At 40.6% G+C, this 23,477-nt stretch overlaps 1 protein-coding gene and 1 long non-coding RNA gene across 2 annotated transcripts in view; both read left to right on the top strand.

Annotated features, from left to right (window-relative positions):
* Nucleotides 1-2,048: 2,048 nt before the first annotated feature.
* The window catches only part of LOC138947442 (cysteine sulfinic acid decarboxylase-like), a 36,184-nt gene continuing 14,755 nt past the window's right edge, over nucleotides 2,049-23,477 (top strand). Inside the window, exons 1-3 of the mRNA XM_070318919.1 lie at nucleotides 2,049-2,243; nucleotides 20,951-21,159; nucleotides 22,877-22,964. Coding sequence (XP_070175020.1) covers nucleotides 20,979-21,159; nucleotides 22,877-22,964 — 269 coding nt within the window. The 5' untranslated portion in view covers nucleotides 2,049-2,243; nucleotides 20,951-20,978. The remainder of the gene's footprint in view (nucleotides 2,244-20,950; nucleotides 21,160-22,876; nucleotides 22,965-23,477) is intronic.
* On the top strand, nucleotides 6,140-16,612 carry LOC138947441 (uncharacterized). The gene is made up of 6 exons (XR_011449661.1): nucleotides 6,140-6,909; nucleotides 7,501-7,569; nucleotides 8,707-8,800; nucleotides 9,766-9,936; nucleotides 10,390-10,489; nucleotides 14,094-16,612. It is a non-coding gene; the product is annotated as an uncharacterized lncRNA (long non-coding RNA).

Raw genomic sequence — 23,477 nt, 5'->3', positions numbered from 1 at the left:
ATCAAAAAAGATTGAAAAACATCAAATTCTACCGATGTCGCCAAGCATCACGTGACTTTCAGCGATATCAGCGACACGCTACAGGAACTAAATCCTGTGGTATTCCCTGTATACAGGGAATCCCTCTCCAGGAACTCCACCTACAGGGAATCCCACTCTTTTGGTGGACACTGACCCTTTCTGCATTAGTTAGTGTGTGCATGTGTGCAATTTCCATTTTGAAAATAGAATAGAGAGGGCTAGGCTGATGTAGGTAATGAACTGTGCAAAGCCTATACATGTGTCTATATCCTACATACTGAAACCTTCCACTAGACGGGCGCAGTGGCGTGGTGGGAAGACGTCGGCCTCCTAATCGGGAGGTCGTGAGTTCGAATCCCGGTCGCTGCCGCCTGGTGGGTTAAGAGTGGAGATTTTTCCGATCTCCCAGGTCAACTTATGTGCAGACCTGCTAGTGACTTAACCCCCTTCGTGTGTACACGCAAGCACAAGACCAAGTGCGCACGGAAAAGATCCTGTAATCCATGTCAGAGTTCGGTGGGTTATGGAAACACAAAAATACCCAGCATGCCCACTCAGCGAAAGCGGAGTGAAGCTGACTATGCTCTCAGAGTATAGTGTGGGGAACCCAAATGGGCAAACACCCCCCCGGGGTTAGGGGGAAGAATTTACCCGATGCTCCCCAGCATGTCGTAAGAGGCGACTAAGGGATTCTGTTTCTCTTTTTACCCTTGTTAAGTGTTTCTTGTATAGAATATAGTCAATGTTTGTAAAGATTTTAGTCAAGCAGTATGTAAGAAATGTTAAGTCCTTTGTACTGGAAACTTGCATTCTCCCAGTAAGGTCATATATTGTACTATGTTGCAAGCCCCTGGAGCAATTTTTTTATTAGTGCTTTTGTGAACAAGAAACAATTAACAAGTGGCTCTATCCCATCTCCCCCCCTTTCCCCTCGCGATATAACCTTGAACGGTACACCAAATAAAGAAAGAAAGAAAGAAATGGGCAAACGAGCTCACACATAACCAGAACGCTGAAGAAGAAGAAGAAACCTTCCACTGAATAATTTGAAGAGAAAAAGGCTTGGGGTAAAGCAACAGAAAAAAATTGCCAGTATTTCTCTTTTTGATATTCTATTCTTGATAATGCTTTGTACAATATGAACAATAACAAAAATCTCAAAATTATTGTATTCTTGGTGATGGTTGTGTTTGTGTTTTTTAGTGAGGTGTTTGTGTGTGTGTGTGTGTGTGTGTCTCTCTCTCTCTCTCTCTCTCTCTCTCTCTCTCTCTCTCTCTCTCTCTCTCTCTCTCTCTCTCTCTCGAGGTATGTGTGTTAGAGAGTGTGTGTGAGTCACATTTAGTGTACTGCAAGTACTCAGTTTTATCCCAGGCCATGAATTACTTTTTCATTATCTGAAACTGGCACGCATCAATGATCATGGACAATGGTAAACTGCACATGAGGCATCCCCCATATAAAATATCCATTCGCAATATATGTCAGCAAAGTAGGGAAACTGAGATGTCAGAGCATTACAACATTATTTATTTGATTTTTTTGAATGTAAGAGATAGACTGCACTCCTACATGCCAAACAAGTAGGGTCACATAGATCAAGACAATATATTGAAGAAAAACACAAGACAACACTTGTTCTAATTAATATAGGTCCCTGTTTTAACTGATGATAACATTACTTTTTTTTTCTTTTTTAATTTTCTTTATTCCGGTTGTTGTGTTGGGTGTTTTTTTTTTTAAGGATGATCTCATTCAGACCTCTGCCTGAGTTGATTACAAATGACAAGAATCACACATACACACACACACTCACACACACACACACACATATGCACACACACACACACACACACATTGTTAAAAGCTCACCTACAACAACACACATATTCAAAGAAAGACTGACCTACCCACACACCCACCTATAAGAAAAACCTAGCCGACTAGTTCATCAGAAAATAATCTCATGCTCTCTTTCTTCCCGGCAGCGAGGTGGCCTCTATTTGCAGCCAGTCGATAGCTATATAGAAAATGTACTAATATGGTCAAAGTGCGACCTTTCACCCGGAAACGACCTTGACCCGGACAATTGTCGTCTGCAGTGCTTTGGGGTAATTTTCCGAACCGACGGTGTTTGAGTAAGCTCTTTTATCACTGCAAGCCAGACACACGGCTGAATCATTGCTGAACTAGCGGTAGACTGACGAGGTTGAACAGCAAGAAAGGTAAGGCTGCTTATTTGATCGACTTGCTTCCATTTGCATGCTTTTAGGGGTTGTGTTAAAAATAATGTTGTTTCACTGAGTCTGAGTGCGCGTGGGCCGTAAATTGCAAAGTACATCGTTCATAGAGCTCTGCAAACCAGTGTGCCCGCGCCCCGCATAGCATTAAACAACAAGTCGCGTAAGGCGAAAATACAACATTTAGTCAAGTAGCTGTCGAACTCACAGAATGAAACTGAACGCAATGCAACGCAGCAAGACCGTATACTCGTAGCATCGTCAGTCCACCGCTCATGGCAAAGGCAGTGAAATTGACAAGAAGAGCGGGGTAGTAGTTGCGCTGAGAAGGATAGCACGCTTTTCTGTACCTCTCTTCGTTTTAACTTTCTGAGCGTGTTTTCAATCCAAACATATCATATCTATATGTTTTTGGAATCAGGAACCGACAAGGAATAAGATGAAAGTGTTTTTAAATTGATTTCGAAAATTTAATTTTGATCATAATTTTTATATTTTTAATTTTCAGAGCTTGTTTTTAATCCAAATATAACATATTTATATGTTTTTGGAATCAGAAAATTATGGAAAATAAGATGAACGTAAATTTGGATCGTTTTATAAAAAAAATATTTTTTTTACAATTTTAAGATTTTTAATAACCAAAGTCATTAATTAATTTTTAAGCCACCAAGCTGAAATGCAATACCGAAGTCCGGGCTTCGTCGGAGATTACTTGACCAAAATTTCAACCAATTTGGTTGAAAAATGAGAGCGTGACAGTGCCGCCTCAACTTTCACGAAAAGCCGGATGGATATGACGTCATCAAAGACATTTATAAAAAAAATGAAAAAAAAGTCTGAGGATATCATACCCAGGAACTCTCATGTCAAATTTCATAAAGATCGGTCAAGTAGTTTAGTCTGAATCGCTCTACACACACACACAGACAGACAGACAGACACACACACACACACACACATACACCACGACCCTCGTCTCGATTCCCCCCTCTATGTTAAAACATTTAGTCAAAACTTGACTAAATGTAAAAATATAAAACGTGTGCGTTGTATGCTGTGAATTTTAATGCGACGTTCGTTCACTTAAAAAAAAAAAAAGTCTGAAATTAATTCTTTGCTTTATTAATGGGATGTTTTTCTATATATAAAAAATTATTTGAGTTAAAAAAAAATTATATGTTGTTTTTGCTGGCCTGTTTTCAAAACGAAAGCGAAAAAGATGTGTTAGTGTTTTCAGTGGGATAACACCCCGATATCGTAGTTGTTTTTTGGGTTTTAACACTGTTAGTAAAATCATTTTAATTATTCGAAAAAAATCGATACATGAAGCAATTGTTTCCTTCCAAAGTACATTAATTTGTACATCAAACTAACTCTGAACAACAACAACAAGAGAAACAGACGCATTGCATATCCATATAAAAGGATGGACTTTTGTAATCCGTTGTTGTTGTTTTATTTGAAAGAAATAGCACAGACATTCCCTTACATTTGCAGAAACTACTATTTGCTACTGTTTTACAGAGGTGGGTTTACATTAGACACCGAGGATCGACCTGTATATAGCGTTGATGTATCGTTGCTGATTTATTCGAGTCACTGAAGCTGACATGGCAAAGTATGTGCTTTGACTGACAAATGTAGCATTTTATGGTGTAAAATCAATACTAAACTCCGCATGATTTGAATCCTGCTCCTGAAAACCAGATATAGCCAGACGGACAGACAGATAGGGGTTTTACTTATCATATTGCAGGCCTGGACCTTAGCGGTCGCCCGACCGCCCGGGGCTGGTTCAAATCGCGACGGGCGAGTTCAAAATTCCTCTGAAATCGCCCGCCCGGCGGGTTCAAATTTCGCTGAAGAACAATCGCCAATCAGAACGGCCGGCGAACAAAGATTTCTCGCGGGCGCTCTCAAAATCTGTCACTTCTCTACTGCCCACTCACCCCCCCCCCCCCCCCCACCCCCCTCTCACCCACTTTGAGAAGGACTCAGTCAGGACTACCACCAATCAAGCTCAGAGACTTTGGCTAGACAGCTACCCCCCTCTGCCTCACTTGACCGTGTCATCACCCTTCCAGTGCCACTAGCCTTGGCGATTGCATCAGCAGTCAAAATAGCTACCCACTCCCTCCCCCCTCTCTGCGCTATTCACCTCTCTTTTTTTTGCTTCGCTAGCCAGTCCTTGAGAGACTTATTTCACATGTTGTGAAAGAAACAGTTTCCTCTCAGATAAAACCCGGTCATTGACCCCGGGTGAGAAGGTCAGTCTCTATACACTGGGACAGACAGCTGTGTTCAGATTGCAAGTTACAAGTACTGGTCATTGACCCAGTTTCTGTGAAATGTATAGGTCACTGACCGCAGGGAAACTCACTGAGATGGTTTTCTAAGATATGTTAACACCAGCTTTGCTGACCAACCCAGTACAAGCAGTGACAGTACTACTGCTGTCAACTATTTCCCTTCAACAAAGGAAGTAAAAAAAAAACAATCCAATATATATATATGTGATACAGATGAAAAGACAGAGCTTCAACAATAGGATAAGGGATGCAACTCTGCAACTCTTCTGAATCAAAAACATAAAGATCACCTGTACAAAATTTTAGGATTTTACACTTTTTTCACACAACAAAAAACATAATTAAAAAAAAACATTTTGCTGATTTACTTTTTTTTATTTAAAAGTGTGTGTGTGTGTGTGTGTGTACATGTGTGTTTATGTGGTAACTAAAGTTCCATAGTAAATTACTTTGTAAATTGTGTGGTACATAAAGGGGGTAACTTTCAGTGAGGTTTAGTGTGTGATTGTGTGACAGGGTGTGAATGTTGTTTTGTTTTCTTGTTTCTTTGTGGCGGCTTTTATTTTTAATTCTTTATTAAAACAAGGTTAATTATCGAGTGGTAAGTCTCGTGCGTTTCGATTCATTCAAAGATGCAAAGATTTTCGTTGTTGATACAAAGGGACTTGACGCTCACTTTCTGCACGCTGAGCGGAACGCCACTTCCTACACAGTGACGCTGAGAACGTTCAAAAATACCATCAAAATATTAATTCTGCCCAACAGCGTTTTAGTTGGTCCATGATGGGTCCAACCATTTGTTTTCCTAATTTATGTCAAGCCTCTGATGCCAAGAAATTGAGTGAAGCCGACCCGCTTTGAATTTTCAACTGTAATATGACTAAGGAGTTACGCCCCTAATCCGTTCGTTATCAAAGCCAAGTGTAGGAAACGTCATGGCTTTGAGTTCAAAATGGAGCCACAGCAGCTTGGTTTCGCCCGATAAGTGACCCTGAGAGTGTTTTCAGTTTCTGCACTGAGTCTCTGACCTTGAACAAGACAAAGGGTGAAGGGAAGGTAACTGTGTCACTGGGCGAGTCTATTGGTACAGCCCGCTCTGGTTGTTGATTGACATTATATTTGAGAAAGGTCATGTCTAAGTTTGGCGACTGAATGGCGCGACGTGATGTGATGATCCGGCGAGGAAAAATGTGTCTGTGTGTCTATCTGGTTAACGGTCTGTCTGTGATTGTCTGTCTGTCTGTCTGTCTGTCTCTGTCTGTCTGTCTGTCTCAGTGTCTGTCTGTCTATGTCTTTCTCTCTCTACCTCTCTCTGACTCTCTGTCTTGCTCTCTCCCTCTATTTGTCTCTCAGTAGAAAAACGTGTCTTTCTCGCAATCTGTGTGTATCTGGTTGTCTGTCTGTCTGTCTGTCTCTCTCTCTCTCTCTCTCTCTCTCTCTCTCTCTCTCTCTCTCTCCTCAGTTTCTCTCTCTCTCAGTCTCTCTCTCTCTCCGAGCCTCTCTCTCTCTCTCTCTCATTTCTATCTATCTCCCTCCTCTCGTCTCTCTCTCTCTCGCTCTCTGTCCACCCATTGCACACCGGTTGGACCGTACATAAGGTAACGTTAAACTATGCTTGTGCAACGTATGTGGGAGTATCACTTATAACCTCAGGGTATCTCTTATCCTGTTGCGCATCTATAGACTAGAGACAGCGCTGGTTAGACTAAAACATGGATCGGGAACTTCAGTACGTACTTAGGACTACCGCGGCTGTGCTTGCAAGTTTGGATAGTTCTTTCTTTCTCATTTGATCCGAGTTTTATCTGTCTCATTAAATGCCATTTTTCTACCTACTACACATATAGTTTTCCTAATTGATTCCCGAAGATATGTTAGTTTCGCTTCCACGTTTCGGTTTTCACTAATTCAACATGGCCGGCGTCGGCAATGCATCTTTGATCATCTTCTTCCGAAGAGGACTGGGTTCTTGCGAACGTCTCAGAGTCCTGCGGTTGAGTCACTGTTACCGATAGTGGTTAGCTCCGGCAAACAGGGAGATTAAAAAGGTGGGGAGGTTTAAAACTATGCGGTACAGGGGAGAGTGCGTTCAAGGGCGGGCTCTCATGCCCGACTCAGCGACTGCACTGAGGAAACTGTGGCCGAGACGGGAGCGAAGGAGGGGCCTGCTTCGGCCGATGAACAAAGAAACTGTGATCGAACAAGTATGGTGTTACAAGGGGAAAGACCCGCAAAGTGAACTTAGTTGCCAAAGCCCGAAGTGTGACGACGGACTCGGTTTCCAGCAACTGTCCACCGACTCAGCGGCAAAATATGAGTTGACACGTCCGAGGTGAAAGGTAATAGTCTCTTCTTATTAGAATGAAGGTCATTGTTTATGACTAAAATACAGTAGAATCACATAATGCACGAAGGAATGGAACATGTACATGGAATAAGATTGTCCGTCCACTAAGACACATTCCTAAAGGTGGAACCAACATCCTGACGGCTATGCAGAGGAAGTGTTCTTTTTAAGAAATGCATTCAAATAAAACAAATAGGGAAATGCCCACTGAACAGAAACACCCAGGCTCCTGATTTTTGGTATGAATCCAAGTTGAGAGAGATCAGCTGAGCTAGGATTTTACATGGAATAAGATCATCCCTCCACTTGCATACAATGTATACAACCAGAAATGAAGATACAGTGTGCTTGATGTGGTGATATGATCAAGTGACATTTTGCTATGAATGTGTTTAAGCAACTAGTAGCTTCTTCAGCGTTAATTCATTAAACAATCACTCTTATTCTTAGCACATAGAGCACATTGAATGAGTGTGTGCATGTGTGTGTGTGTGTTTGTTATTGCAATGTAAGACCTTATAATATAAATATACACAAATTATAACACATGCTGGGATTCTAAATATGTTCTGTTTACTTGCAGGTCTCAGTTATTACCAAGCCCTGCCTCATTCTTCCCGCAACACTGACATGGTGCTGTTGTAGAACACAAGTAAGTCCTTTGATCATTTCCAAAATACACTAGTGCAATAGCTTGTGAGTGCAACTGGTGGTAATGAGAATATTTTACCACAAAAGGCTAAAGTACAAATAACAGATTTATTATGTTGGAAAAAGAAGTAAGCCAGAGCAAGTGATTAGTGTACCAGTTAGCTAGGGTGGATGTATTATATAATTACAATTTACAGTCAGCATAGAATGTTGAGGACAGTCTAGAATTTTTCTCGCCCTGTGAATTCAACTGCAAATCAGATGGCATGAAGAAATCAATGTTATATTATGCTCTGCATTGAGTGAACCATCTCCTGTCATTCTGAGTGACACATCTCTTTAACTGAAAAACATGCCAGTAATTAAATCCAGGCTACATGGGGATGGAAAATGACCCTGGCAATTTCAACCTCTGAATGATTGTGTCTTTGTGTAGCAGGATTATGGATCTTCACAAGCCTTAGTTCATTTGTCTGTACATGTGTATCATGTATGGCGGTATAAGTTAATACTATTAGTCAATTTCAAATAGCAGAGTTATTTTCAGAGCTTTCTAACTTCAAACCCTGTGGAATCTATAGTTTTTAATTTAAAGGGTATTTTGACTTTGACTCCAAGTTTCTTTCTTGCAAAGTCATTCTTTTCTCATTCAAGGGACTAAACCACTACATGTACTGATGACTGCCTGCATCAGGGTTATAATTTATGAAGAAGTCAAAATGCACAATATATCAGTTTACAATTTAAAGGCCCACTTGCCTTGTCACTACAGTATAATGTGGCTATGCTTTAACATGGAATCCCTCATCTTGGCCACATACAAAAAATTATATATTCAGTGACTGCTTGCTGTGGTGAGTTAAAATGTGTGATGAAATATTTTCACAAAAAGGTACCAAGTGTTGTTAACAAAACTAATTCTTTAACAAACAAACAAAAACCACTCTGCACAGAGAGCATTCAAGCTGATCTATGTTGCTATTCGTCCAAGTAGAGGGATGATCTTATCCCAAGTAAAAGCCTGACAAGATCTGAGACTGTGAAGCAAAATGTTTTTACATGGTAAAGTAAGCCTTTAACGAGCAAGTATGTCTATTGCACTGGGTGTTTTATTATTATTGTATCATTTTTCTTTCAGGTAGTCTCTCTTTAAACTGACTTTCTACACCATGGTGTCTCTGGCAGTGTTATATTGGCAGAAGACAGTTGGAACTGGATTCCTCATTTAGATGGTAGGCATGTTTTGGGCTTTTGTGTTGCTTTGGTGTATGTGTGTGTGTGTGTGTCTGTTCTATACCAGAAATAAACACACTGTTTGCTTGCTGTGGTGAAATGACATTTTGTGATTTTTTTTTTAAATGAGCTAGTACAGTTGTAGCTTTTACAGCATTTATTCATAACACAATCGCACTTGGCGCAGAGAGCAACCAGACCGTTCATTGTGGGTATGTGAACAAGTTAAGAGATCATGTCTTATCCCATTTTAAAGCCTGACCAGATCTTAGACGGTGAGCCAAATTGTTTTCATGAGAAGGAATGTGCCTTTCAGAGAAATCTATTAACTACAGTATTACTTTACAAAACATATTTTAAGAAATGAAATGTGTTACAAGTAACAGCCATGGGGGTGATAGCCTGTAGGTGGAATAATAATCTTCAATTGCCCAGAAATGATTGTTATCTGGTCAAGAAATGCAAAGCATTTTGATGTTTGTGACGATTAGTTACTCTTTATCACGTTTGGTCCCTGATTTTGCTGTCCTTGTCTGCGTTGGGCAGGTGTGCGTCCATGATGTCATTGCTATTGAAAACTAATCTGTACTGCAAAGTAAATGTACCCGTACATGACGTACATGGCAGTTGTCAACCGGGGGCCAGCCATGACTGGGACTGATGTATCCACAGGCACTCGACACCAGGTGGGCGGGGCCAGTGGTTGGGGTGTGATTCCCTGCCTTACACCACCACAAAGTGTAGTATCAGCAGACAAGACTGAGCAGAACTTCTGCCCCCCCCCCCCCCCTCACCAATTGACCACTCAGTGCCATGTGCCTGCAGCTGTATCATAAACACTTTGTGACAATAGTTGTTACCTCCTTAGAACAGATCTTGTGATGCTCCTCAGTCAGTCAGTGTTTGATGGATGCTAACTGGTATACTTGACATAGTGTTCATATGAAAGTTTTATGTGTTGCAGCTCATCCAGATCACAGGTACACAAAGGAGCTGGTTACAGTGATAACATAGGCACATGGAACTGCTTATGGACTACTTTAGAAAGTGAGCGGTTACAACCAAGACTCTTCCGTCAGGAAGGTCTGCGGAAGGGTGCTTGATCTGTTTCCTCGGACAGGCTTTTCAAGACTAGGTAGGTTAAACCACATGATTGGGCTTTAATTATGAATGCACTTCAAAATTCACTCTATTTCATTATCTTGTACAACCCCCCGCGGGTTAGGGGGAAGAATTTACCCGATGCCCCCCAGCATGTCGTAAGAGGCGACTAACGGATTCTGTTTCTCCTTTTACCCTTGTTAAGTGTTTCTTGTATAGAATATAGTCAATGTTTGTAAAGATTTTAGTCAAGCAGTATGTAAGAAATGTTAAGTCCTTTGTACTGGAAACTTGCATTCTCCCAGTAAGGTAATATATTGTACTGCGTTGCAAGCCCCTGGAGCAATTTTTTGATTAGTGCTTTTGTGAACAAGAAACAATTAACAAATCTTCAATAGTACTGACCAAAGAAGAAGGTTTAATTGTGTGATCATGATTTGATACATATGCTTGACCCTGAAGATGTGTTTTATTTGTTTTGTTTCAGAACAAAGTTTGGTGAAGTAGAAGCTACCGCTGTAGGCTGGTGTAAGGCTGAAGAAGAACCTCTGACAAGTCAATTTTCAAGCAACTGAGCACGAACCCAGGTACAAGACACAGAGCTCTCTTTCTATCGGTCTGTTATTCATAGAATGACACTAACAGTGACACAAGTAAATAATCTGTATCATTGTCTTGACCTCTAGAAATTTGGTAGAGAATAAGATGACTGATAGTATTATTTTGATTATTTCATGGTCATTACAGTGGCCTCCACCCCTGCCCCTTTTAAGACACCCCAATCTAAGACTCCTTCCTATTAATGACCCTGTTTTCGCAGACTTCTTGTTCATAACATCTGTAAATTCACTCCCATTTTAAGACTTGCTCCATTTGGACTTGGACTGGGTGGCCGAGTGGTAACGCAATTGCGCTCGGAAGCGAGAGGTTGCGAGTTCGACCCTGGGTCAGGGCGTTAGCAATTTTCTCCCACCTTCCCTAACCTAGGTGGTGGGTTCAAGTGCTAGTCTTTCGGATGAGACGAAAAACCGAGGTCCCTTCATGTACACTACATTGGGGTGTGCACGTTAAAGATCTCACGATTGACAAAAGGGTCTTTCCTGGCAAAATTGTATAGGCATAGATAAAAATGTCCACCAAAATACCCGTGTGACTTGGAATAATAGGCCGTGAAAAGTAGGATATGCGCTGAAATGGCTGCGATCTTCTGGCCGATGTGAATGCGTGATGTATTGTGTAAAAAAAAATCCATCTCACACGGCATAAATAAATCCCTGCGCCTTGAATATGTGCACGATATAAATTGCATAAAATAAAAAGATAAAATAAATCCCTGCTCTTAGAACTGTACCCACGGAATACGCGCGATATAAACCTCATATTGATTGATTGATTTTAAGACCTGATTTTGCTTATTTTGGATTTCGAAAAAGAGAAAAACAAATTCCCACTCTGTACAGAATTAAGCCAGGTTCATGATTTTTGTATGGACCAAGTTGAGAGATGGCATTTGTATAGGCCTGACCAGATCTGAGATGTTGAATCTAATTGGTTACGAAGAAAGCATTGTGTCATTATAGGCACACTACTTCTCGTCACCGTCTCAGTTCTGGCCAGGCTTTAAGATAGGATAAGCTCATCCCTCAACTTTGTCACATATGAACAATCGACACACTGACTCTTGCTGTTGTGAGTTGACATTTTTTGATGAATTTATTTCTGGAAAAGGCACCATGCAGTGCTGTTTCAGGGGTGGGACTTTTCCGCGGATTTCCGCGGACACAACTTACGAATTCTGCTGGAGTAATCTATTTTTCCGCGTCACATTTCATTACAATATCTATGACTTGTTGACTGAATGATTTGGAGTGACGTGGAGATGAAACAGAACACTGGAGGCTTGAGAGTTAAATTGTGCTGACTGAAAACTCCTGATAACTAATAGTAATTTTGAGGGGGGGGGGGGGGGGGGGAGGTTGGGGAGTGTGGAGAATGTCTTTTTTGTCAGATTGCACAGATTTTAATGTACCATTTAACCAAAATTTGGGGTAACATGCCCCCGAACCCCCTGGAAAAAAAGGGATTTCCTCCTTTTTCATCACAAGAGAGTCCCACCCCTGTGTTTACAGAATTCCTTGTTTAAAACTATCACTGTGCACAGAGGGAAGGGGGGGGGGGTGTATTTGACCACCCCTGCGTTTACAGAATTCCTTGTTTAAAACTATCACTATGCACAGAGGGAAGGAGGGGGGGGGGGGTGTATTTGACCACCCCTGTGTTTACAGAATTCCTTGTTTAAAACTATCACTGTGCACAGAGGGAAGGGGGGGGGTGTATTTGACCACCCCTGTGTTTACAGAATTCCTTGTTTAAAACTATCACTGTGCACAGAGGGAAGGGGGGGGGGTGTATTTGACCACCCCTGTGTTTACAGAATTCCTTGTTTAAAACTATCACTGTTCACAGAGGGAAGGGGGGGGGGTGTATTTGACCACCCCTGTGTTTACAGAATTCCTTGTTTAAAACTATCACTGTGCACAGAGGGAAGGGGGGGGTGTATTTGACCACCCCTGTGTTTACAGAATTCCTTGTTTAAAACTATCACTGTGCACAGAGGGAAGGGGGGGGGGGGTGTATTTGACCACCCCTGTGTTTACAGAATTCCTTGTTTAAAACTATCACTGTTCACAGAGGGAAGGGGGGGGGTGTATTTGACCACCCCTGTGTTTACAGAATTCCTTGTTTAAAACTATCACTGTGCACAGAGAGAAGGGGGGGGGGGGTGGATTTGACCACCCCTGTGTTTACAGCAGAATTCCTTGTTTAAAACTATCACTGTGCACAGAGGGAAGGGGGGGGGTGTATTTGACCACCCCTGTGTTTACAGAATTCCTTGTTTAAAACTATCACTGTGCACAGAGGGAAAGGGGGGGGGGGGTGTATTTGACCACCCCTGTGTTTACAGAATTCCTTGTTTAAAACTATCACTGTGCACAGAGGGAAGGGGGGGGGGGGTATTTGACCACCCCTGTGTTTACAGAATTCCTTGTTTGAAACTATCACTGTGCACAGAGGGAAGGGGGGGTGTATTTGACCACCCCTGTGTTTACAGAATTCCTTGTTTAAAACTATCACTGTGCACAGAGGGAAGGGGGGGGGGGGGGGGGGGGGTGGGGTGTATTTGACCACCCCTGTGTTTACAGAATTCCTTGTTTAAAACAATCACTGTGCACAGAGGGAAGGGGGGGGGTGTATTTGACCACCCCTGTGTTTACAGAATTCCTTGTTTAAAACTATCACTGTGCACAGAGGGAAGGGGGGGGTGTATTTGACCACCCCTGTGTTTACAGAATTCCTTGTTTAAAACTATCACTGTGCACAGAGGGGGGGGGGGGGGGTGTATGTGACCAAGTGAAGTGCATTGCTACATAATAAAATGAGCAAATCCGTCCCGTGAAGAAAACTTCTGCTTACTTAATTGTCAGATTTGCCAAGGCGTGTACATGAAATAAGATTATCATTCTAAATGCTGAATCAACATTCTGACTGTTTCCTATGAAACCAGGCTTGATTTTGGTATGAATCCAAGTTAAGGGATAGCATGTGTAAAAGCAGAATTGTGTACAGAGGCAGCTTTGTGTTATTAAAGGCCGGCTGCTTTTCGTGAACACAGTTTGGCTCACATCTCACATCACCTGCCAGGCTTTTTAAAAAAAAAATGTTTTACCATGGGATAAGACTATCCCTCCATTTAAGCACATACCAGCAATAAACACAGTGGTTACTTGTGATGAACTAGTGGCAAGACAAATGATTTAAGCATCACATAACCTTCCTAAGTGAAGTCAAGTTATGTGTCTGTGCCAGTGTGTGTGTGCATGTGTGTGTGTCAGCATAGAATGTTGAGGACAGTTCGATGGTAAATAACCCTGACAATTTTAGCCTATGATTGTGCCTACATTGTGGCAGGATTGGATGTGGATCTTCAAAAGCCTAAGTTAACAAAAAAGTATGTAAAAGTACATTTTGAATAGTAGTTTTTTTCTCAGAGGGAAGATATCACAAGATATGATCGTTCCACTGCATGTATGCCACATAACTAAAACAAAAATTAAATGTTATTTTAATCGTCTTTTGGGTAAAACAAATACACCATCAATATATTATAATAATGATCTTGCTTGTTTACAGATGGACAACAGCTACTGCCAGGACCAGGTTACGCATAAAGAAAACAGTCAACACTTGGCTGGTGCTGCAGCTTCTTTGATGTCTATTTTTTTTTTTTTTTAAAGACAGACAGCTACCAGCTCATTCAAGACCATAGCCCCATCTTACTCACGCAGAACAGACAGCCATCTTTCGCCTTTGCACAGAACACTGCTGTCTGAAGGTACACATCAAAAGGATAGGTTTTGCACCTACAGCGTGCGACTGTGGCTAGGGTAGGAAGAACAGACTCTGCAACACGTTCTGAGAGGGTGGCCTTTTCTTGCCACCCGTACCCCTGTGCAACAAGACTTGGCCAGAGAGCACACATCCAAATGCAAACACTGAACACTGAAGAGGAAGAAGAAGAAGAAGGTGCCCACACAGAAGGACATAAATCTACTTTAAGGGCACACAAGTTTACAGCAGTTTATTGAATTGTAGCAGATTATAGGGAGAAAATGAACAAGCTAAATAGGCTGTACAGTACTTCACTTGAACAATGTATAAAGTTCCCTGTATTAAGAACATTTACAGATCACAAGACATTGTGTTTTCTTTTGTTTACAATACAAATGTTTCATAATAAAAAGATGTGCACTAGGCAAGATCCTTAAAATGTAAAACTAGTAGTGTGACAATTTTGAATTGTTCAGAGATGGTTTTTCTTCAGTGGTAAATGTTTTAGCTTTTTTATAAGATCCCGTTAGTGAAGCATACTATAAAACCTTGACCTTCCAAACTGTGTTAGCACCCTGGGCTGCGATCATTGTGTTGAGCTACTTAAAGGCACAGTGCAGCTTACAGCCTTCGTTTTGCGTTTTTGTTGCAGCTGAGTGCATTTACAGTTCAAAAATCCTCCTATGGTAGTAAAACTACCCAACGACGACATCTGTGAAGCTCGACAGTTTCTTGTTCACGCGAGTGCATAAATTAACCTAGTTATTACGTGGTGTTTGGTCGGAGTTCGATTCAACTGAGTGATTCCGGCCTCCATTTTGTTTTATACAAACTCATGATGATGTCTGACATAGTTTGCTAGTGACGTGTCTTTTTGTGCATGATGTGGTGATCTACCTGATCTAAATTTAGATCCAAAAATAGGTCAAGACCAGCCGGGTCCGAGTACGAAATTGATTCGTAAAAAAATCGCAGTTCTTGACTCTTTGGGTGCAAGTCAATGAAACTTGGTAGTTCTTCTAATAGATAGCTGCCTGAGGTATGACTAAAAGCCCCAGGGGCTCCGTGCACCTGAATTTGACAAGTTCAGTACCTTCAGCAAGCGCGCAAGTACAGTAGAGAAGCGCTTGACACACTGAAAAAGGCCTACTACGAGCAAAAGAAAAAGAATCAGTGATGCATGTGCTTTTGATGTAATCTTCTTTGACATTATGATGACTACAAAAACTGACTGATGTGTTTTGTTTGTGAATGATGGATATATCAGGCATGGGAATTGTCCGCCGAACGGCGGATTTCCGCCGAATTTTTTTTTTTGTTCCGCCGAAAATGCAAAAGTGTCCGCCGAAAAAATAAAGGGGGGAGGCACACAAAAAAAGCACCGGTTACTTTGGCCTTTGCGCAAAAGCCCGCGAAAACTGTCCGTACTTTGTTCACGCACTGCTACCGCCCGCCTCAGTTATTGAACTTTTATGTCTTGAAAGTAAACCAGATTGCACAGATTGTGTTACAAGTTACATTTTCCTGTTTGTCTCAAGAAGATCAATTTTTTTACAAATTTAAACCATATAATACATGTATATATTTTTTTTCTTCAAAAAAGCAAAAATTGGTACATTTTTGTACTAAAAAATCTGATTCTAAAAACAGAATTTAATGGCAAACTTGGAGCTCAGATGACACCAGATTGCACCATCTGGGTTCTTTGGAGAAATTTTTTTCCGGGGGGGCATGCCCCCGGACCCCCCTAGTAAGGCTAGGCGCTTCGCGCCGTCGACTTGATGCTTCGCGTCTTCAGTATAAATTTTCCGCCTTTTATACAATTTTCAATTCCCATGCCTGATATATGTGCATGATTGCGTTTCGCAGACACAGTTGTCATGTGCGTTGTAATTGGCGACGAATGCTGGATGATTACTATTTTTGTACCAGGATTACTATTTTTGGGGCTGAGCATTACTCCAAAACACTTATGGGGGTAAACAGGTCTGCAGCACAACTACAAATGTAGAAATGTTGTCTGCATTTTGTATATTTTAAAAGGTTATTTTTGTGCACAGAACATACATCTGCAGGGAGGTTTGGAGGGTGAAGTTAGGATCTGTTAGGAGGCATACAGCATCACACTCATTTTGTGTGTGTGTATTTTTGTGTTGACAGATAAGACACTGTCATTCCAGCAGAAACCTGTGATGATGCACATTTATTGAAGTGACCAGCTGAAATTGTATGTACGTTTGTTATGAAATTGACAAATGATCCCTGCTTTGCAATCCTGGGTTAATGATATTGCCAAAATTAAAACGTGGAGGAAAAAGTGAGTGTAAACCTATTCTTGTGGCGGTGGTGGTGGGGGTTGTGTGTGTGTGTGTCTGGTTAGTGTGTGTTTGAGTGTGTGTTAAACAAACAACGACAAACAACACCAAACCTACATCAAACAAGCACAACAAAAACAAATTACACAAAAAAATGGCAAAAATCAGAATATCAACTGAGAAAAAAAACCGTGGCTGAATGCAATACTTATTATAACTTAAAAAGTAAAAGTGTGCGTGTGGATGTGTGCGTATGTTTGAGTGTTTTAAACAAACAACAAACCTAAATTAAAGAAGCACAACAAACAAACAAAAAACCTGGCAAGTTCTGAACATTAACACAATGCTGCTGTCTGCTTTGAGGGGAGGAATAAAATGACTGAAGCCGGACTGCCGAGAGGAGGAAGGAGGGGGAAAAGAACACGCAGACATGAAACACACACAACTCCATGACAGATAAACTGCTTATGTTCAAAAATCAAGAATATTTAAGCGTGCACACACGCACGCGCACACACACACACACACACACACACACACACACACACACACACACACACACACACACACACACAGACTCTCCTCGTGAAAGTAAAGGTAAACTCGAACTTGAAGGTAAGTATAAATGTTTGATATGGAAGAAACCTGTGATAAAAGTCTTTGTATAAATCATCGGTACCCACAAAATTCAGTTGCCACAACGCGTAAAAGGACATACTGTAGTTTCAAATTAGTAACAATCTAAGCCATTTTAATCAGCACTGGTTGTCCGGCAAGCACTAACAGATACAACAGCACGTGTATGCATCTTGAAGTAATAAGACCTTGAAGTAGGCCTAGAGTTTACACTATGCATTATGTAATGCTTTAATTCAGCTGCCTAACTGTGGAACTTTGCAAATGTGTGAGGACCGTTCACAAAACAGACAAAAAACCCTCTCAGTTATTTACACAAATCAGTTCCAGAATGTGCGTGTTCCTTTTTCCGTCTCTACAAATAATGTTATCTGGGGGGAAAACGAATCATTGTCGCTTCCGCCCTCAGTTATAATTGCCTGAGCATAATAGGAAATGCAACAGGTGTAGTCTTCCGCCTGATTTTTAGTCAAGATATTTCGACACAGAATGTTTCTTTCTTTTTCTTTGTATGTTCACAAGCTCACATACAATCATTTATGCAACACTGACAATAAGACCAGACCAGAGTTGTGATTGAAATGGGCAGTTTATCTAATAAAGCTCCAGAAATGAATAAAAATACATGACAAAATAAGGTGGTCCCGCTGTACAAAGCGGTTACAAACACACAACCACACACACCAACACACACAAACCACACTCCAAGTGACGGGATGGTTGAACTCCAAGTGAAGGGATGGTTGAACTCCAAGTGAAGGGATGGTTGAACTCCAAGTGAAGGGATGGTTGAACTCCAAGTGAAGGGATGGTTGAACTCCAAGTGAAGGGATGGTTGAACTCCAAGTGAAGGGATGGTTGAACTCCAAGTGAAGGGATGGTTGAACTCCAAGTGAAGGGATGGTTGAACTCCAAGTGAAGGGATGGTTGAACTCCAAGTGAAGGGATGGTTGAACTCCAAGTGAAGGGATGGTTGAACTCCAAGTGAAGGGATGGTTGAACTCCAAGTGAAGGGATGGTTGAACTCCACGTGAAGGGATGGTTGAACTCCAAGTGAAAGGATGGTTGAACTCCAAGTGACGGGATGGTTGAACTCCAAGTGAAGGGATGGTTGAACTCCAAGTGACGGGATGGTTGAACTCCAAGTGAAGGGATGGTTGAACTCCAAGTGAAGGGATGGTTGAACTCCAAGTGAAGGGATGGTTGAACTCCAAGTGAAGGGATGGTTGAACTCCAAGTGAAGGGATGGTTGAACTCCAAGTGAAGGGATGGTTGAACTCCAAGTGACGGGATGGTTGAACTCCAAGTGAAGGGATGGTTGAACTCCAAGTGACGGGATGGTTGAACTCCAAGTGAAGGGATGGTTGAACTCCAAGTGAAGGGATGGTTGAACTCCAAGTGAAGGGATGGTTGAACTCCAAGTGAAGGGATGGTTGAACTCCAAGTGAAGGGATGGTTGAACTGCTCACACGAGAAGGAGTATGCCTTGAATTAAAAAGGAGGGAATCTAAAAAAAAAAATGGAGGTAAATTTACAAGTTTAGACAATCTAACGCCTTGAAAGGAGAAAGCCTATCGTCGGGGGTCTTGGAAAGTCCTGGCTTCCACCCTACTTAAAAGTTGGTGCTCGCACCTGTACAGTTTGAAGGTGAAAGCAAGAAGGTCGAATCTAAAATGACATTGTGTTCACCCCTTAGGGGGTACATGTACTAATAAAAAGAAATAAAGACAGATACATGTATAAAAAGCAGAAGAAAAAAACGGTGACAGGAAAAGTACATTCATGAAAAAGTGGTTCGCGTGACATGCATGGCGACTCTTTAACAGACGTGCTGCAGCGATTTGTTTTCTCAAAATAAATTAAAACAAGTCGCGTAAGGCGAAAATACAACATTTGTGACCCTCCACCACGAAATGAGTCGCATGTCACCTCGCGCGGTTCTGCGCTAGGCTTAAATATAAGTCCGGGGAGTGTCTGGTAATAGTGTGAGGGTCACCTTAGTCACAGGCTTATAACTCAAACAGTTTTCGTTCTTTTCTAAAACGGGTTTTACCACTGGATAGAGCATAACAAACTCTTTAGGAAAATATAAAAATATGAAAATCATGCAAAGGTGACATGCGACTCATTTCGTGGTGGAGGGTCACATTTAGTCAAGCTGTCAAACTCACAGAATGAAACTGAACGCACTGCATTTTTTTCCATCAAGACCGTATACATCGTCAGTACACCGCTCGTGGCAGTGAAATTAACATGCCAGAATAGCGCGGTAGTGGTAACGCTGAGCAGGATAGCACGCTTTTCTGTATCTCTATTCTTTTTAACTTTCTGAGCTTGTTTTCAATCCAAACATAGCATATCTATGTTTTTGGAATCAGGAACCGACGAGGAATAAGATGAAATTGTTTTTAAATCGATTATGGAAATTTAATTTTAATCATAGTTTTCATGTTTTTTAATTTTCGAAGCTTGCTCATAAATTATGTTCCTCATTCAAGCCCCGTCTATGTTAAAACATTTAGTCAAAACTTGACTAAATGTAAAAAAAAAAAAGTAGATGGATATGTTATAAAAAAAACAAAAAAAAACTAACACATGACTAGATGAAGAAGGATAATGTTAATAACAACCTCAAAAGACCTTGAAGAGACAAGAACAAAAAGATAGTGATCAGAAAAAAGGAAAGCGATGAAACTATTGTCTTTGGTGTAAAATGTACACGTGTACAATAAAGTAACCCTACTTGTGTTTAAATACATTTAGTCAAGTTTTGACTAAATGTTTTAACATAGAGGGGGAATCGAGACGAGGGTCGTGGTGTATGTGTGTCTGTGTGTGTGTAGAGCGATTCAGAGTAAACTATTGGACCGATCTTTATGAAATGTTACATGAGAGTTTCTGGGAATGATATCCCCAGACGTGTTTTTCATGTTTTCGATCAATGTCTTTGATTACGTCATATCCGGTTTTTTGTAAAAGTTGAGGCGGCACTGTCACACCCTCATTTTTCAATTAAATTGATTGAAATTTTGCCAAGCATTCTTTGACGAAGGCCGGACTTTGGTATTGCATTTCAGCTTGGAGGCTTACAAATTAATTAATGACTTTGGTCATTATAAATCTGAAAATTGTAATTGAAATTATTTTTTTATAAAACGATCCAAAAACAATTTCATCTTATTTTCCATCGTTTTCTGATTCCAAAAACATATAAATATGTTGTATTCGGATTAAAAACAAGCTCTGAAAATTAAAAATATGAAAGTTATGATTAAAATTAAATTTCTGAAATCGATTTTAAAACAATTTCATCTTATTCCTTGTTGGTTCCTGATTCCAAAAACAAATAGATATGCTATGTTTGGATTAAAAACAAGCTCAGAAAGTTAAAAAGAATAGAGATACAGAAAAGCGTCCTATCCTAGAGAATCACTACCGCGCTATTCTGGATTGTCAATTTCACTGCGTTTGCCACGAGTGGTGGACTGGCGATGCTACGAGTATACGGTCTTGCTGAAAAAATGCAGTGCGTTCAGTTTCATTCTGTGAGTTCGACAGCTTGACTAAATGTTGTATTATCGCCTTACGCGACTTGTTATTCTTGATGTTGGAGCGCTAGCAGTCTATGAGATTTTGATTTCTAAAACGAAGAGATTTGAACTATTCAGATGTTCTTATTTTTGTTTGTTTCGTTTATCTGTTTTGCAGGTACGAAAAAATCTGAAGATAACTGAAGATGGCAGGTCTTAACCACTTCTCCACGGCTCCCGTTCTTGAGAACGGTGCCCAAAATGACTTCTCAGGGGGCCTACAGAACATCATGAAGGGTGCCCAGAATGGCGTCACGAATGGTGCCCCCAGCATGACGTCATCTGACAAGCAAAAAGGTGACGTCATTGACACGAATCCTCAAAATGGTGGGTACCAGTTTTTTTTAGTCCTTCTATCTTTCTTTAATATTTGATGATAATGCGCAAACATTTTTCATGTCGATTTTAATGAAAGTTCTCTATGCTTATGATAATATGTGTGCTTTCTGTCCTGCTTTTCACTTTTGTTTGACATGATCACATTTACGTTGCTATCATGAGACTGTCTTTTTTCTGTCTGTGCTTTTTGTTTGGTTGCTTGTTTGTTAAACTTCCTCCCTCTTTGTTATGTTGCGATCCCAACTCCCCCTTTTCGGTCTATTTCTGTCTCTGTACGTCTCTCTCTCTGACTGTCTATTTTCCTGAAATTGTCTTGCGTTTGACACTGTTTCTATCCTCTTTGGAGATAACTCTGTCATGATTTTCGAGCACTGTGGAAGAGTTTTATTCCCGCAATTTGTCAGTGTCCGCTCGATATGTAAAACCGTTTCCTTTCAACGCACATCTGAGGTCATTGTTCACCGTGATGCTATTAATGTGTTTCACATATTGCCGCATAGTCAAGGAATACAACTCTTCCACAGCGCATGAAAACCTTGACAGAGTTATCTCTGGAAAACGTCTGAAACCTTGAAACCTTGCCTGTCCGCTATTTATACCCTCCCCTCCCCCCCCCCCCCCCTTGACCTAGGGTCTTTGGGTTATTTCCCTGTGGTATTGTATGTGTCGTCTCTAAGTTATCTGTAGGCTATTTGGGGGGTGCTTTCTAAACATGGATGTAAGCTTGATTTTAAAACGTATGTGTTAGAAGAGCTTGATTAAAGATTGGGTTGAAAAACAGATGCTAGGCAGTACTCTTATATAAACATATTTAGAAAGGAAATTAAATTATGGGGTTTCCAGAGGGGGATGATGTGAATTTTGAGAAAAGGCCTTTTGTTTTCTCGAATGTCTGATAGAGTAATTAGAGAGATTAAGCTGCAGCAACAAGTATGATTGGTCAATTAATGAAAATATCAATTTTTCTAATTATAATTTGGATCTTGATTCTTTATGGCTATTCTTACTTTTATCAATTCTTGAATTATTTATTGCAATTTTTATATTAATGAATTCCAGAATTATTCATTGAGATTCTTACTATGAATTTCAGAATCATTGATTGCTATTCTTTTATGAATGTATTGCTATTCTTACTTTTATGATTTAAAGAATTCTTTATTGCTAGTCTTACATTTAGTTCTAGAATTCCATATCTGTTTTTATAATGCTTATTCTCTGACGTGATTTTTATATTCTCACTTGACATGTCTGCATTGTTGGTCACATTTACGTTCGTATTCGCTTTTCGTTTTGTTTCCATTCGTGTCTTACGTTGTACGTTTATGTTCGTGCGCATTGATGCAGTGTTCATTACATGTATACACTCGTCCGTGCTGTTGTTATGTACGTATGTCTTTAATTGTAAATTCATGTCTGTCTTCGTTGTGAACACACGCTTTCACAATGCTTACGTCCGCTGTGTTCTTATGTATTTTTTCGTTGTGAACTCAGGCGTTCACAACACTATGATCCATTATGTAGTCATGTGGGTCTTTAATTTGACATGCATGTCTGTTTTTGTTGTGAACACACGAGTTCACACACCATCGTTCGTTCTGTCCGTTTGTTCGTCTTCCACCATGATGATGACGTCAGTCAGACCTTGATGACGTGTACATGTTATGACGTATTATGTGCATCCTGTGAAATGTCCGAATTGCAGCATCTGTGGAGCAAGGGTACCAGTTCCTTAACCGGCTGATCCCCCTTATGGTCAAGGATGCCCTTCGTGATGGCACTAGTGTACACAAGTAAGAGTTGCGTGCCCCTTCTTTGGCTGGCACCAGTGACGTCACTTCGGTGATCGTCATTCTCTGATTGCGTCACTACTGTGGCCGTTGGATTTTTTAAATATTTTTTTTACAGATTTTTTTGGAGGGAAAAGGAAAAGAGGAAAAAAAACGCATACGTGAAATAAAAAGAAGAAAAAGACAAGGATTTGGGGTCTTTTAATAACATTTAAAGAAAAACTTGACTAAATGTAAGAAGAGAGACTGTTCTAACGGGTAGGAGGAAGAAAACCACCAGAATTGAACAAGGAAGAGAACAAGAAGAACACACACAAAAACAAGGAAAAAGAGAGGAGGAAGAACAAAAATAAGTAATTTAAGCTTGGAGTCGTTTAATGCAAATGTTCCTAGTTGATCTTGTATGTAAGGCATAATTCACGACTATGATTAATTGAATTAGGAAGACAAGACAACATGAATTGTGACCCTCCACCACGAAATGAGTCGCATGTCACCTTTGCATGATTTTCATAT

Source organism: Littorina saxatilis, linkage group LG14, assembly GCF_037325665.1.
Source record: "Littorina saxatilis isolate snail1 linkage group LG14, US_GU_Lsax_2.0, whole genome shotgun sequence".
In the NCBI taxonomy this organism is placed as follows: domain Eukaryota; kingdom Metazoa; phylum Mollusca; class Gastropoda; order Littorinimorpha; family Littorinidae; genus Littorina; species Littorina saxatilis.
This window is presented reverse-complemented; position numbering and strand designations above follow the sequence as displayed.